A 16,781-nucleotide genomic window follows, 5' to 3' on the forward strand; every position below is an offset into this window, starting at 1 on the left:
GCCCTGCTGGCCACACTTCTGCTGCTGCAGCCCAGGCTCTGCTTGGCTTTCTGGGCTGCAAGTGCACACTGCTGGCTCCTGTGGAGCTTCTCCTCCAGCAGCACCCCCAAGGTGCTTTCCTCAGGACTGCTCTCCAGCCTTTCTAGATCTGAGACTGTGTAATACCAGGTGGTTGTTTTGAAGCAGATATGATAGGATCACACAGACAGCAAAAAAAATATTATTCCTATCATCTTTTACCTAATGCCATCTAGATTTGAGGGGAAATGTGTCAGTGAGTGACAGTGATATGCATCAGGAAAAGCTTTATTGTAAAGGTTGTTGATAAAAAGATGCCTCTGGAGAGTCCCTGCCTACAGCTCCCATTTGGAAACAATGCAGAAACATACTTTATCTTTTTGTACAGATTACTGCAGCTTTTAGTGCATCCACTTTATCTGCCAACATAAAAATTGTTGCTCAATATACCTTTATGTCTTTCATCTGAGTTCTGCTCTGATTCAGCAATCAGTCCGTCAGGACTAGGCTGAGGTCTGTTTGTTTTCCTTCTGGAATGCATTTTATTCTGCTGGATGCTATAGTGCTGCACATTCATAATGGCCAGGAGATGTCCACAAGGATCCCACCTTTCCCCTCTGAAACAGTCCTTCCTGAAGCCAGTGCTGCATGCTAGACAGCTGCATTTTCTCCAAAGCATTTCAGTGAGTCACAGTAACATGTATGATGTGGAACACAGAATCACAGAATCAAGCAGGTTGGAAGAGACCTCCAAGCTCAGCCAGCCCAACCTAGCACCCAGCCCTAGACAAGCAACCAGACCATGGCACTAAGTGCCCCAGCCAGGCTTGGCTTCAACACCTCCAGGCACGGCCACTCCACCACCTCCCTGGGCAGCCCATTCCAATGCCAATCACTCTCTCTGCCAACAACTTCCTCCTAACATCCAGCCTAGACCTCCCCTGCCACAGCTTGAGACTCTGTCCCCTTGTTCTGTTGCTGCTTGCCTGGCAGAAGAGCCCAACCCCACCTGGCTACAGCCTCCCTTCAGGTGGCTGTAGACAACATGGTCTGCCCTGAGCCTCTTCTGCAGGCTGCACACCCCCAGCTCCCTCAGCCTCTCCTTATAGGCCTTAAGCTATAACTTAAATATAGAATCAAGCAGGTTGGAAGAGATCTCCAGGCTCATCCAGGCCAACCTACCACCCAGCCCTAGACAATCAACCAGATTCTGGCACTAAGGGCCCCAGGCACCTCCAGACACAGCAACTCCACCACCTCCCTGGGCAGCTATAACTGCTTCCACTACAAGACTCTGTTTGACAGGTTTCTGTTGCTGTGAGAGTGCTGCAAACACTCTTTGGAGAAGCTGCTGCTTAGAAGATCTGGATAGTGATAGTCTTAAAGGGAAAGAGCAGGCAGGTAATCAAAACTGTGCAAGCTGCAGAACTGTTAGCAATGCCTGCTGTCTGAAGACATGTCTCTGCTGCTGGTGTTGGATGAGATTAGTGAGAAGCATCTCACTTTTCCCATTTTTCTGTGTCAGCACTGGAGTTCGACAAGAAAAACCCAGCAGGCCTAGAAACTGCTTACTTCAGTCTGTCTGCAGAGAAAGGAAAATTCCCCCAAAGTGCTCCTGCTATTAGACATGAGTTCAGGCTGAAGTCACTGCTAGCACACAGGCACCATGTGCAGATAGAAAGCTGACTGTATTCTACCTGAAGCACTGCTTTAGGACAGAAATAGGTCAAGAACTGGCTGCAGGGCTGGGCCCACAGAGTGGTGGTGAATGGTGCCACATCCAGTTGGCAGCTGTCACTAGTGGTGTGCCCCAGGGACCAGTGCTGGGCCTGATCCTATTCAATGTCTGGGATGATCTGGACCAAGGGATTGAGTCCAGCCTCAGTAAGTTTGCAGATGACACCAAGCTGGGAGCAGGTGGGGAGCTGCTGGAGGGTAGCAGAGCCCTGCAAAGGTACCTTGCCAGGTTGGATGGGTGGGCAGAGGCCAATGGGATGAGATTTAACGAGGCCAAGTGCAGGGTACTCCATCTAGGCCTCAACAACCCCAAGCAGCACTACAGGCTGGGGACAGAGTGGCTGAGAGCAGCCAGGCAGAGAGGGAGCTGGGGGTGCTGGTAGAGAGGAGCTGAAGATGAGCCAGCAGAGTGCCCAGGTGGGCAGCAGCGCCAATGGCATCCTGGGCTGGCTCAGGAGCAATGTGGACAGCAGGACAAGGGAGATTATTCTGCCCCTGTGCTCAGCACTGCTCAGGCCACCCCTTGAGTGCTGTGTCCACTTCTGGGCTCCTCAATTCAAGAGAGATGTTGAGGTGCTGGAAGGTGTCCAGGGAAGGCTAATAAAGCTGGTGAGGGGCCTGGAGCAGAGCCCTGTGAGGAGAGGCTGAGGGAGCTGGGGGTGTGCAGCCTGCAGAAGAGGAGGCTCAGGGCACAGCTCATTGCTGTCTGCAGCTCCCTGAAGGGAGGCTGTAGCCAGGTGGGGTTGGGCTCTTCTGCCAGGCAAGCAGCAACAGAAGAAGGGGACAGAGACTCAAGCTGTGCCAGGAGAGATCTAGGCTGGATGTTAGGAGGAAGTTGTTGTCAGAGAGAGTGATTGGCATTGGAATGGGCTGCCCAGGGAGGTGGTGGAGTCGCTGTCCCTGAAGGTGTTCAGGCAAAGCCTGGCTGGGGCACTTAGTGCCATGGTCTGGTTGATTGTCTAAGGCTGGGTGTTAGGTTGGATTGGATGAGCTTAGAAGTATCTTCCAACCTGCTTGATTCTATGACATTTCAGCATTTCCAGTGTCATTAATAGCTGAAGCTAAAACAGTTCGGAGAGGAGAAGCCTTTATCCCAAGGTATTTAAAATGCATCTCCTCCAAGAAGCTGGCACAAGGGTGTCAGTCGACTGATAATCAAAAGCCAGCCTCTGCCCCCCGTGTGTGCTTGACTTCAGGAGGGTTCTTGAGAGGCTTCTTTTTCCTGCACACGATTTTCCTTGTCTCTGCTCCACTGCTTAGAGGCTCAAAAAAATGTATCATCTGAATCTGAAAAGCACAGAAGGTACCTGCTGTTGTGGCTGTGTCTCATTTGATAGGCACGCAGCGTTATCCCAACAGGAGCATAAGATGATGAAACACCAAGTGAGACACAAGGCAGACTGAAATGGTTAGATGGTCATTAAACTTACAGCCCCCTTGGCTGTTGGCATCTATTTGTGCTATGTTGTAAGCCTCAAATGAACGATTTGAAGGTAAATGAATAAAATAGTGCCATAGGTTAGAGAGCTGTTTGTTACCCCAGATGTTATGGCTTGAAAAGCTTTTGCTGTGCCTCTTAAAACCCTGTGTGTGTGAAATAGAACCTGCTGGATATTTCGATCTTCTTCCCTCCCTGTTTGGTGTGAATTAGAGTATGGTTTGTGATGGAAAGAATGACAGAATTTCTTAGGTTGGAAAAGACCTTCAAGGTCATTGAGTCCAATCATTAGAAGAAGACTCACAGCTGTGCCATTAGCTGTGTTCATTAGAAGAAGACCCAAAGCTGTGGCTACACCTTCACACCACAGTAGAGTCACTTTGCTCTGGTGGGGCTGAGTGTCCACCAGAAACCAAGTAAATCCAGCTGACATGACACCAGCTGCATTCATGCTGCCTGCACTAATAAACCTTGCACAGATCACTATGAAGTCCTTCACAGAGTGACTGGCATTGGAATGGGCTGCCCAGGGAGGTGGTGGATTTGCCATCCATGCAGGTGTCCCAGAAGAGACTGGATGAGGCACTTAGTGCCATGGTCTAGTGGACTGGCTAGGGCTGGGTGCTAGGTTGGACTGGATGAGCTTGGGGGTCTCTTCCAACCTGGTTGACTCTGTGAGCCAGGGGAAGCAGTGTTGTCACGCTGCTGACAGCTGGGTGAAGAGCCTACCTTTGTTGAACCTGATCCCATAGTCACTGTGGAGAACAAGATGTGTCAGCAGACATTGCCACTGTGGTGTGCTGAGAAGTATCAGCAAAGCTTAGCAAAGCAGCTGACCGTGGTCAAATGTTTCTCTTGATTTCTAGGCATGTTTAGATGTCCTGCTTGGGCTGTTCTTGGGTAGCTGTGCTGGTTTGATGCTAACTGGAATATTTTAAGGAGAAAAATTAGATGATAGGCTGTGAAAAGGAAACAATGGTGATGGTTACTTCACTTCATAGGCTTGCTGAGGTGTATAAAAGCAAGAACACAAGCATAGATAAGACAGTGTGTGAGAGTCTCTGTCTGCTGGAGTCGGTGTCTGTGCTTTTCTCCTTGGGCTTTTGCTGGGTAACTCAACTAATTCTGCTTCTAACCCCCCGGCTGATCCTCCAAACTCACCCTGAACTTAAGGCAAACTCTGGGATATATTAGAGGGGTGGAAAGAAGGTGGAAGGGTGGTTGGGAGCCCCTCCTGGGCACTCTGATTGCTGGGAGCAGTATTGTGTTTCCCTATTACCTTTAACTTGTATATTTCTGTATATAGCTGTAGCTATTGTAAATCTCTGATTGTATCTTGTGCTAAGCTCTGAATATGAAGCTTCATTCCTTAACTCCCAGCCAGCTGAGTCTAGTCTGGGTGATTCATTAAGAGTAGGGGGGACAGGTAGCTCCCAAACCATCACATCTTATTTTGGCACCCAATGTGGGGCATGGACAATAAGGGAGTGGGTTCTCTTGCCCTATTTTGAGGGTGCCTTATTGAGTGGATCACACATAGAATGATGTGACTAGCTTGTGGAACAGAAGTCTCTATGGTTTTCCTAGGGAGAAAGATAGGACTTTTTATGTTGAAAGGCACTGATCATTCTTCTCAGCATATCAAAGAACAAATGTAGTGTAGGCTTTCATATTGGAAGAAATGTCAGGACAAATGGCTTTTGTCTGTGCTTCCATCATTTTACATCTGCATAAATCTCACTGATGCTAATGGGACTCCTAGCAACATAGATAAAAGACTGAGGCATGCTGTCAGCCAGACGTGGAGGAAAGCAGAACAAGGCACACCACACAGGTAGGAGTTGTCATCCCTGGAGGGACAAGCTGCAGGTGTGTGACTCTGCCTGCTTAGAATAAACTATTGGCATGCAAAGCCAAGGCTCTGCAGAATGAGGTAGCTAACAGTGACTAACACAGTGCCTGTGCAGGCTTACTGATGGCTGAAGTTGGTTGCTGCCTAGGTGGATCTTTCTAGAGAAAAAAGAGCTTGATCTCTGAATCTGCTCTGCCCTGAGTGTATATATCATAGAATGGTTTAGTTTGGAAAGCACCTCAAAGATCATCTAGTTCCAACCCCCACGCCGTAGGCAGGGACACCTTCCAGAGAATGACCAACTCAGTGCATTCCATGATTGACTGCTCTTCTTGCATCCCATGCCATGGACACATCCTGGTGTGTGGGGTCTCTTGGGACAGAGCAGACTGTGTGCTCACAGCCTGTCCCCACGCTGCTGCTGGTTCAGTGCTGCCCCTTCTACCTGCAGACAGCCTTTAACTTCTGCATGAGGCAGAACCAGCACAGAGAATCAAACAGCACAAGCTGCTTGCAGCTGTGTGGGACACAGCACACTCCAGATCTGGGCTGGAAACAAAGAGTTCAAGAGTGATGAAGACAAACATTCCTGGAGACACAGCAGAGCCCAAAGAGTGTAGGATTGCATTAGCAACCAGCATCTGCCAAGAGATGATACAAACATGAGCTTTTCAGTGCATTGGTGGTTTTTTGTCAGGCAGGCAGCTTTGAAATAGTCCATAGTAAATGATGCAAAGAGGTCTGTGAAGGAGGACACCCAGAAGGACAGTCCAAAAGCATCTGGGCTCTGTGACTGAGGAGTACAGGGGACTGTGAGGCTTGAACTAGAGCTCCCAAGTGTGGGTGTAATGGAGATTAACTGAAACCAGCAGGCTGAGCTTGAAGAATAGAAAAGAAGGGAGAGGACAGTGCAAAAGGGTCAAAGAGGCAGACTTGGGGAGATGCTGCAGAGATTAAGAAAGAAAAAGAGCAGCATGGCTTTAAAAACAGCTGAAAACACACAAACAAAGGAGGAAATTAACAAAGAGCAATGCAGTTAGTTCTCATGACTGACCATGAGTGGTAACCTTATCACTGTGAGCAGGAAAGGAAGGAAGTTCTGGGGGTGAGCCCTGGGACAAAGGCGTTAACTGGAGAGGTCTGATAGAGAACAATTTCTGTTGGTGCAGGGCACAGTGTTGACAAAGCCTGATGATTTGTGGTTAGCTTTGTTCCTTGGCAGTTTCCAAGAGGATATTGTCTAAAGTACTGCTTGAGTTTTGTCCACGTTTCATGTACAGACACTTGAAACCTGCAGACCAGAAGCAGAGGACACACTGACGCCGTTCTGGCACCTGAACCCTTGATCTGCATTCAAGTAATAGAGATCTATTTTGTTACCTCCTGTTTTGCTGTTTATAATAGTGTGGGCTGCCTGCTTTCGGTAGTGTAACATAAAGGTGGAGGGTTCAAAGAAAAAAAATTAAGAACTTGATATGGAAGTCTTCTCTAAATGGAAAATTATGCAAGGAACTGTTTTGATCAACCCCTTTCCCACCTGTAAGTGCAGTCCTCACACCTCTCTTGCTACACAGGCTAAAGAAAGTCAGCACTGACCTTTAACACTTTTAACTACCTGAAGGGAGGCTGTAGCCAGCTGGGGTTGGGCTCTTCTGCCAGGCAAACAGAAACAGAATGAGGACAGAGTCTGCAGTTGTGCCAGGGGAGGTCTAGGCTGGATGTTAGGAGGAAGTCTTTGGCAGAGAGAGTGATTGGCATTGGAATGGGCTGCCCAGGGAGGTGGTGGAGTCGCTGTGCCTGGAGGTGTTGAAGCCAAGCCTGGCTGGGGCACTTAGTGCCATGGCCTGGTTGCTTGGCCAGGGCTGGGTGCTAGGTTGGACTGGCTGAGCTTGGAGGTCTCTTCCAACATGTTTGATTCTATGGTTATATGAACACATGTGTAAGAAGGGCAGGCTTGTGTAAGACAGAGTGGCTGCTGCTGTCTTTGATGTACTCTTCTTGCCTTACCTGTGGCTGTGATCCTGCCTTTGCTGCCTGTATGTGGCCTGCCAGCATCTTCTGTCTTGAAAAAACAACACACTTGGCACACATGCTGCTGAGAAAGCACCGTGTTGTGATGTGGTGTGTTTGAATACTCTTAAACCCACAGAGAGTCATGGAATGGTTTAGGCTGGAAGGGACCTCAAGGAGCATACAGTTACAACTCCCTGCAATAGGCAGGGACACCTCCCACTAGAACAGGTTGTTCAAGGCCTCATCCATCCTGGCCTTGAACACCTCCCTGGGCAATCTGATCCAGTGTCTCACCACCCTCACTGCAAAGAACTTCTCTCTAACACCCAGTTTGAATCTCCCCTCTGCCAGTTTAAATCCATTCCCCCTTGTCCTGTCATTACAAGACCTTGTCAATAGTCCCTCCCCAGCCTTCCTGTAGCCCCCTTCAGATACGGGAAGGCCACTATAGGCTCTCGAAATGCAGAGTTATCTCCTCATCCCAAAATATTCACAGTGAATAGGAAAATGAAGGACTACTAGCCCTTACTGCTCAAAGGAAGTCCATGAAAGGAGTCCTGCCTGCCCAGGGAGGTGGTGGAGTCACCATCCCTGGAGCTGTTCAGGGAAAGACTAGATGAGACACTTAGTGCCATGGTCTAGTTGATTGGGTAGGAGTTGGGTTGGACTGGATGCTCTTGGAGGTGTCTTCCATACTGATTGATTCTATGATGGTGATTCTATGAAGTTAATGCCCTAGTAAAAATGCCACTAAGAAAGCTCAGTGGGATTGAAGAGGTGTAGTTGGAGCCCGCATAGTTGTGCTTGTAGAGAAGTTAGCAAGGCTACACTAGGAAAGACTGGCAGTGATTTGGAACTATCTTCACCAAGAGAGTGGTGAGAGCCTGGAATGAGTTGCCCAGGGAGGTGGTTGAGGCCCCCATGGCTGGAGGTGTTTAAGGCCAGGCTGGATGAGGCTGTGGGCAGCCTGATCTAGGGTATGATGTCTCTGCCCATGGCAGGGGGGTTGGCACTGGCTGATCCTTGTGGTCCCTTCCAACCCTGACTGATTCTATGACTCACTCTGTGTTGCTCTGGCAGGAAAGTGGCCGTGCAGGGCACGGTGATTCAGTAGATTGCAGAGTAGTTCCTAGCTGAGTTGACTGAAGAAAGTACAAGGTAATTTTCTCAGAGGAATGTAGATGTGAACCTTTACATATGGAGAACTGCTCTCAACTTCAAAAGTGAGTCACCAGCACCAATACATTTTTGAAGGAGTCAATTTACCATCATTTAAAACTAGTTTAGAAGAGTTGCTAGTTGTTTCAGATAAAAAAACCCAGCATGTGCCCTTTCCACTTCTGCCTATGTATTTCCTTATAGGTCCAAAAAGTCTGTAGACAGCATGGAGACACTCTTTGGTCAGTGTTGCATTGTGACATACTCATGATCGTGAACTTGGTTATTTTTCCTTTGCTTCCTTAACTTTTTGTCTCACCTCCTTAGTTCATTTCTGTTTGCTCTGTGTGTGTGTGTTCATTTTAGTGATAGCATAGCTCATTTCCTAAGTTACTGAGCTTGTGAATGCTACTCCAAGGGCACCTAGTGGGCTGGAAAGTAACCACCTAGCCACTGTGCTGCCTGCCTCAGGTGTAGAACACAAAATGCGTGCTGAAAGTAGTTAGCATACATTTATTTCCCTGACAGGGCTCTGAGGTTTCACTGTGTCTAAATAGCAACGTGTTGGCTTTCTTTGCTGCTTAAATGCTCTTCTATTTGTTCCTAACTTCCCCTGTTTAACAGCAGACAAACCCAGGGAGCACTGAATGAGTCGGATGATCCCGAAACAGGCTGTCTAACTGATAACAAGCCAACCTCTCGACACTTCTATCCTGTCGCCTTGCTGCTTGTCAGCTCTCACTTGCTGGTCGTGTGGCTTATTTTAAGTCTGGCTTTGCTATTAGCCAAATACCAATAAACTTCACTCCGCCGTCCCCTCCTTTTCTACCAACCGCCACAAACTAACTTTAGCCAAAGGGGAATACGCTGTAATGTTTCTACAGTCTCACACCCCAGGAATTCATCTTTAAGATGCAGATGTCTGCCATGTACGATGTTCTCCATGATTCCTTTCTGAACTCTTGAGAAGTACTATGCATTGAGTGAATTGATTTGCTCTTTCTGTTCATGGTAAAGCTTTCCCACTGTAATTAGCTGAAAGCAAGCCCACTTACCGATGCCGTCACTGTATAGAAGGTGTGGAATCCTGAATGCTTGAACCCCTCTTTCCAGAGTGATTAGTACTATGAAACAAAACAAAACAGTATCAATGAATTTGCACAGCACAGACTGACCCCTGGCCAGCTGTCACAGGCTGCTGGTGGTTTGTGAGACTTGACTTTGGTTGTGTTATTTTTGCTGTTAGTAGCTGCTGGGATCCTTTTTGTTCGTTTGTTTAACCGATGGTGATTACTTTGCTGCCACTAACCCTTTTCTGTCAAGTGACTAAATGGAATAGAGTAAGTTCTGGTTTGTAATGAATTCAACCTGTTTGTAACTGTTGCTTTCGTTGCTTTTGCTTTCCCAGACACTTTTATATTCTTTTTAACTAAGTCCTGTTTATGTCTTGATGCACCACTTTGGCACTTGTGACTTTTGTACTGTATGTGAACAAACATCCTTCCTTTACGAAGCAGAGAGTTGGACTGGGCTGTTGGAAAAGCTGTTCTCTCTCTTTTCTGTTTTTCCTTTCCTTTCATTTCAAAGCTGAACGTAGGGGAAATGAAGCAGAGATGAAAACTTTTCCTTCACAAATCACTAGGGCCAGACCTAATAAAATGCCTTATTCCTAGGATACACATTTTTAGGGCGAGGTGTACTCTCATATGTATAGCAAACAATTTAGGGGGGGTGTGTTGAAAAACAAACTATGAGAAAGTTGGAAAGGCAAATATATTTCTGGAATTAGAACATAATATATCCTTAAAATATTTAAGTTAATTTTATTTTTAAACTAAACTTTAAACCTCAAAGGGCAAATAATGCTTAAGGGGAGGGAAACCTTATCACCTACTTCTGAGGGCAATAACTGTACTGGGCCTGGCCTTGGATTTAATTTTGTAAGATGTATCATCACTTGTGGAAAACAAACAAACAAAAAATGTAGAGTTGAATCTTTGTTATTTTTACTTCAACTGTTGCTGCAACTCTGCAATGAACAAATAAAGCATATTTCTTTATTCTGTGTTTCATGAAGTTGTACTTTTTTCCCTCCCCTTTCACTAGAGAAGGATGCCGCATAGAGAATGTACTGAAGAATGTCAAATGCAGAAAGTATGCATTCAACATGATACAGCTGATGGCTTTCCCAAAGTACTACAGACCTCCAGAAGGCACATATGGAAAAGCTGACACCTAAGTTTAACCAAAGTGTAATCAGGAACATACACCATGCTAATTAGTGAATATAAAAGTTGCTGTTTGTGGCTTATTAAGTGGGAATGTGTAAGTAACTGAGGTGTTATTTTTATCAGGTTTTATCCTTTTACAGTAAGGTAACTGCAGTTAGCCCTCGTGAAGTGAAGCACCATGGCAAAGCAACAGACTGAATATTCTTGAGCCCAACATATATTCAACTTCCCTTTGTGAAGTTGAAGCAGAGTTATGACTTAAAAGCCAACTGGAATGAGGGGGTATGGGTCATATTAGTCAAAGATGAGAATGAGAAATGTCTTTCACTCTAGGAAGTGCTGTTGCAATGGGGAAGGTGGCATCTTGCCTCTGAACTGAAGGCTGAGGTTTGATTTGAGGGGTCTCTTGCTGCTGGAAAGCATGTTTTCTGGAACCAGCACAGCACATTCAGCTTCCCTCTGTGAAGCTGAAGCTGAGTTATGACTCAAAAGCCAGCCAGAACAAGGGGGTTTTGGTCATTTTAATCAAAGATGAAAATGAGAAACATCTTTCTCTCTAGGAAGTGAGGTTGCAATGGGGAAGGTGACATCCTGCCTCTGAACCCAAGCCTGAGGTTTGGTTTGAGAGGTCTCTTGCTGCTGGGAAGCATGTTTTCTGGAACCAGCATAGCACCAAGGTCTTGATTAAATACTTCAAGTAAGCATTTATGGCAGATGCTGATGTTAACACCTGGGCTAAATATCATTTTGGTAATTAGATTTAGCTTCTTTACATAAGCACAGTAACTTCATAATATGCTTTTACTAATTACAGTCTGTGATTGCTGGCTCCTTGGGAGGAGTGATAATACCATGCACCAGTACAGATCAGGGGTTCACCTGCTGGAAAGCAGCTCCGTGGAGAAGGACCCCGGAGTCCTGGCGGACGTTATCCATGGGACATTAATGCGCCCTTGTGGCCAAGAAGGTCTGCACCCCAGGATCCCATTGGATCGTTTGGGTGCATCATTCTTGGCTTTTTCTACCACAGCCAAAGCCCACTTACCTCACTTGCACAGGAATCACACTGAAATCAGGGTATTCATTCATTCTACAAGTAAGTTGACTTGAATCTGACCTGTCCTGTTCCCGTTTATTGTAAACCCTTTAAACTGTCAGCAGTTGTAAGGAAAATGAGTTGTACAGACAGGAGTTACTCTATCTTTAGGCTACAAAAACATGTCTGTTTTTACAGAGCCTAAGAGAAGTGTTATGAGTAACCTGCTGTATTAGGACTAGTCACTGCAGCTGATTTATACCATGTGTGTAATGCTGCACAGAGACACTCTAGGATGAAGAGCTATCAGCTTTAGAAATGAATGGTAATGCTTCTGCCAGCTTGTGTTAGTCCTTGAATTTGTCTTGCAAAGAACATTTGTGTTTTCTAATTGTATCTATTTATTGCTGCCTTATGCCTCCCAGAGAGAAATACAATTAAAAACCCCCAAGTATTCACTGGTTACTGACCTTTATGTAATGCATTCATTTGGAAGGGAAAAAAATATCTAGCTATCTAGAGCAGAAGAGTGAAAATTTTATCTTAATGAAACTGCATTGGGAGTTTGAGCATCTGTACAAAACTGTAATTGCCCTGGATAAAGAATTAATGTTTGCTTGTTCCTATGGAAGTCAAAAAGATCTTGATGCAGCATGAGTTGTCATTTGTTTTGTTTAATCCATTACTGCCCATTACTGGGTATAAGTCTGTAACTATGCTAGTAAAGAAATACATATTTAGGAGCCTGATTCTGCAAACTTTAATTGGGTGATTACATGGAAATGTTCTGTCCCTGTGAATAAAATTAAACCCATCTTGTATATTTGCAAGATCAGGCTTTGGATCTTGGTGGAGAACATGAGGAAGAGGTCCTAATTTCCAATCTTTGCTGACTTCAGTGAAGCCAAGAGTTCACCTTCACAATAACTCTTTGGGGCATTATTGGTAGGCCATTTCAGTGGTGTTTTGGTGCATGTGTTGTTTAGTTCTGTGCTTTCATGAATGCCTTCTTTGTTCTTCTAGAATGTATTGCTTCCACAGTAGATGTCAGGAGAGTTTGCATCGCACCATGGGTAAGCTCAGGCAGATGAGAATTGATTCTGTTGCACACACCAGTAGAAGTGGGCACTTCTCACTGAACGGGTGGCTGTGTGCATGAATTTGTGTTGAAGTCTTTGACTGTAATGTAGCTAAGCTGTACAAGAGTTGTGTGGGTTTATGGAATATAAATGTTCCTAGGAAACTAATGGTTTGTTCTGCCAGAGTGCCACACCAGCCCTATCTATGTTACTAGCTTAAAAAACCTTCTTGAGTTGTTTACAAATAGTTATGAGTTCCTTATGCACCCTTGAAGTACTCCCACAGATGTACAGAACAAAGGCTGCCCATCCTCATGGTAGGTCACAGGATCCATGTAAACCCCACTGGTGTGGTTCTAGACTCCTAGAAGAGCCTGATGGCTTTAGTACTGAAACAGACTCAGGTGTTTTCATGGTTGGTTGGTGCCTGCCATCAGCTACTGTGCTCCAAGAGTATCATAGAATCAGTCAGGCTGGAAGAGACCTCCAAGCTCATCCAGTCCAACCTAGCACCCAGGCTTCGCCAGTCAACCAGACCATGGCACTAAGTGCCCCAGCCAGGCTTTGCTTCAACACCTCCAGGGACAGTGACTCCACCACCTCTGGGGGCAGCCCATTCCAATGGAGGTGTGCAGCCTGAAGAAGAGGAGGCTCAGGGCAGAGCTCATTGCTGTCTACAGCTACCTGAAGGGAGGCTGTAGCCAGGTGGGGTTGGGCTCTTCTGCCAGGCAAGCAGTAACAGAAAAAGGGGACACAGTCTCAAGTTGTGCCAGAGCAGGTCTAGGCTGGATGTGAGGAGGAAGTTGTTGTCAGAGAGTGATTGGCATTGGAATGGGCTGCCCAGGGAGGTGGTGGAGTTGCTGTGACTGGAGGTGTTGAATCCAAGCCTGGCTGGGGCACTTAGTGCCATGGTCTGGATGAGTGTTTAGGGCTGGGTGCTAGGTTGGACTGGATGAGCTTGGAGGTCTCTTCCAGCCTGGCTGAATCTCTGATTCTAAGAATGTATCTGATATCTAAAGCCATAACCTGTCTTAGTCACAGAAGCTGTTATTTGTAGGAATATACTGATCAGGATCTGCCCCAAGGAATCCTGAAATAAGGGCTTCTAGCTTTAGAATATTCCTACAAGGCACTGCAGGCTTATACTGGGGAGGTTGTACCACAGGCTGGGGTCCAAAGAGAGAATATAAAATGCTTGAAAAGGAATGAAGGGAAGGTTAAAGTAATCTTTTTCCTCAGAGAAGATTGTAATGTGTTCTAATCCACAGCATGCATAGGCCTGGCATTAGTAAAAAGGCAGGAGTTTTTTTTTCCTGCAGTCTGCTTTTGGGAAGTCTGAATACCTTTTTGTTAATGTTTTTACGTTATTTTTTTATGGAGCAATAAGGAAACAGAAACTTTTAACTATGGTTTCTGATGTTTATCTACGTGAAGCTCTTCACTTTGATTCAATACTAGCTCTGTGTGTGTGTTACAAAGAACTAGTCATTTAGGAGGATGGATTTAAAAAACTAGAGCTCTGAGAAACAGCCTTAATTGTAGAATCAGCCAGGTTGGAAGAGACATCCAGGATCACAGAGTCAGACAGGGTTGGAAGGGACCACAAGGATCATCAAGCTCCAACTCCCCTGCCATGGCCAGAGACACCCTACCCTAGAGCAGGCTGACCACAGCCTCATCCAAGCCTGGCCTTAAGCACCTCCCTGGGCAACCCATGCCAGCCTCTCACCACTCTCATGCTCAACAACTTCCTCCTCATGTCCAGTCTCAATCTCCCCACCTCCAGCTTTGCTCCATTCCCCCTAGTTCTGGAACTCCCTCAGAGCCTCAAAAGTCCCTCCCCAGCTTTTTTGTAGCCCCCTTCAGATCCTGGAAGGCCACAAGAAGGTCACCTCTCAGCTTCCTCTTCTCCAGCCTGCACAGCCCCAACTCTTTTGGTCTGTGCTCACACTCACCTTTGCTTGTCTGAAGCAGTATGTGCCACAGGAGCTTGACCCTGGAGCGGTGGCTGTACGTTGAACTCCTCATTGCTTTGCCTGCTGTTAGCCACCGTTTTTACTGGCTGATAATCTTCCATCCTCTTCCACTGTCTAGGAAAAGAGACAAAGCAAAAGGGCAAAAAGTGTAAGGGGAGCAGTGTAGTGCAGAGTAAGAGATCTCTCTGTTCATAACTATGTATAGATGTACATTGTCAGCTGGGATCCTCCTTTGCTGCAGACTGAGCAGCCTTTTAAACCAATTCTTCTCTGTTCCAAAGAGCTGATACATAAAATGTGGGGGTTTGTGTGCTGAGAGGCAGGAAGAGTTATGGTAGAAACCTGGCAGTGATGGCAGAGCAGCCTGGCTCCCTGGGGTGTGGAGGGCTGAGATTAGGACCCACTCTGCTCTTCCTGACTCTTGGCAGTGGTGTTTGGTATTGTTTCCATGTACACAAAGTAAGTTCCAAGTTCTCAGTGCTTCCATTTTGTTTATGAAGGGCCTGACCACAGAATGTCTGCAATCCCACATGACTTTGGTCCTTGTGTTTTGTTCCCTGTGGCTGTGCCTTGTAACGTTCTGTCTCTCACTCTGGAGCACATGGGACTTTGTGTAAGCAACATGAACAGGACCTTCTGTCCACAGTGTGTGGTTGCTCAGAGAAATGAAGCACAACTGCAGCAATCCAGCTCTGTCTGTTTCAGGATTTAGCCTTCTTGTTCCACTGCTGTCTGTAAGCCATGCCCATTGTACACTGTGTGTATATCTTTATTTAAATAAATGTGACCTTTATTTTTTATGTTTCTGACTTCTTTGTTTGTTTGTTATTCATTTTTCATTCTCATTATGGTGGTGTTGCCCACAGAGCAGGTTGTGCATGATGTGACAGTGGGGTCCCTCCAAAAGGAGTTGGTGGAACCCCACCTAAAGGTCTCATCACTGCTAGGAGAAAGTAGTTGGAAAAAAGCAAGAGAATGTCCTGCCATTGCCAGACATTAATTTGCTCTATTGCTCCTAATCTTGCTACAGCTTTCATCTCAGAACCAGGTGAGTCCTGCATTTTGTGATTAACACCAAACAATATGTTCACAGAGTTGGGAGGAACCCCCTGTCTCATGCCTGCCGACCTGCAGAGGGCTATGCTGTCTAAAGGAGGTGGCATCAGCACCTTTCATTAGTGCAGGTTCTGGCAGAGGTGACATAGAATCAGCCAGCTTGGAAGAGACCTCCAAGTTCATCCAGGCCAACCTAGCACCCAGCCCTAGACAATCAACCAGACCATGACACTAAGTGCCCCAGCCAGACTTGGCTTCAACACCTCCAGGGATGATGACTCATACCCCCCTCCCTGGGCAGCCCATTCCAGTGCCAATCACTCTGACAAAAACTTCCTCCTAACAGCCAGCCTCGACCTCCCCTGACACAACTTCAGACTCTGTTCCCTCCTTCTGTTGCTGCTTGCCTGGCAGAAGAGCCCAGCCCCACCTGGCTACAGCCTCCCTTCAGGCAGTTGCAGACAGCAATGAGCTCTGCCCTGAGCCTCCTCTTCTGCAGGCTGCACACCCCCAGCTCCCTCAGCTTCTCCTCACAGGGCTTTGCTCCGGGCCCCTCACCAGCTTTGGCGCCCTCCTGTGGACACCTTCCAGCACCTCAACATCTCTCTTGAATTGAGGAGCCCAGAACTGGACACAGCACTCGAGGTGGGGCCTGAGCAGTGCTGAGCACAGGGGCAGAAGAACCTCCCTTGTCCTGCTGGCCACACTCTTCCTGAGCCAGCCCAGGATGCCATTGGCTCTGCTGCCCACCTGGGCACACTGCTGCCTCATCTTCAGCTACTCTCTACCAGCACCCTGAGGTCCCTTTCCTGCTGGCATGCTGTAGTGTGGATTTTGTTTTCACCATCTTAATGCTGGGTGTTGAGCTTTGGGAAATAAGGGCTGCTTCTGTGGTGGTTGGGTTCTATTGAGCTGCTGCTGATATCTAGATTTACTACTTGATACGTCATCACAGTGCAAGGTAAGTGCTTCATGCTTGGCTGAACTGGAGCAAATACACCTTTCTGGGTAGATGATGCAATGTGGCTCACCTTCTGCACTATTATTTTTACTACGATTAGAAGCTTGTTGCATAATTTAGTTTCTCTGTTGATATGCCAGAATGTTTGGTTGTTTTATTCTGATACCTCCAGCAAGATGTTAATTACCTGCAAGGTTTTTGATAACCTTTAGAAAGCAGCAGGAAC

General features: G+C 46.6%; 1 protein-coding gene across 7 annotated transcripts in view; it reads left to right on the forward strand.

Moving 5' to 3' along the window:
* INPP4B (inositol polyphosphate-4-phosphatase type II B) overlaps window positions 1-12,122 on the forward strand; it is a 311,591-nt gene extending 299,469 nt beyond the window's left edge. For 4 of the 7 annotated variants that reach the window (XM_064149509.1, XM_064149507.1, XM_064149508.1 and 1 more), the window contains exon 26: window positions 8,841-10,276. In XM_064149509.1, coding sequence (XP_064005579.1) covers window positions 8,841-9,015 — 175 coding nt within the window. In that variant the 3' untranslated portion in view covers window positions 9,016-10,276. Of the gene's footprint in view, window positions 1-8,840; window positions 10,277-10,322 lie in introns of those variants that run through there. The other 3 variants (XM_064149505.1, XM_064149506.1, XM_064149504.1) reach the window with 3 other exon arrangements.
* Window positions 12,123-16,781: the final 4,659 nt, after the last annotated feature.

Source organism: Pogoniulus pusillus, chromosome 10, assembly GCF_015220805.1.
Source record: "Pogoniulus pusillus isolate bPogPus1 chromosome 10, bPogPus1.pri, whole genome shotgun sequence".
Classification (NCBI taxonomy): Eukaryota; Metazoa; Chordata; class Aves; order Piciformes; family Lybiidae; genus Pogoniulus; species Pogoniulus pusillus.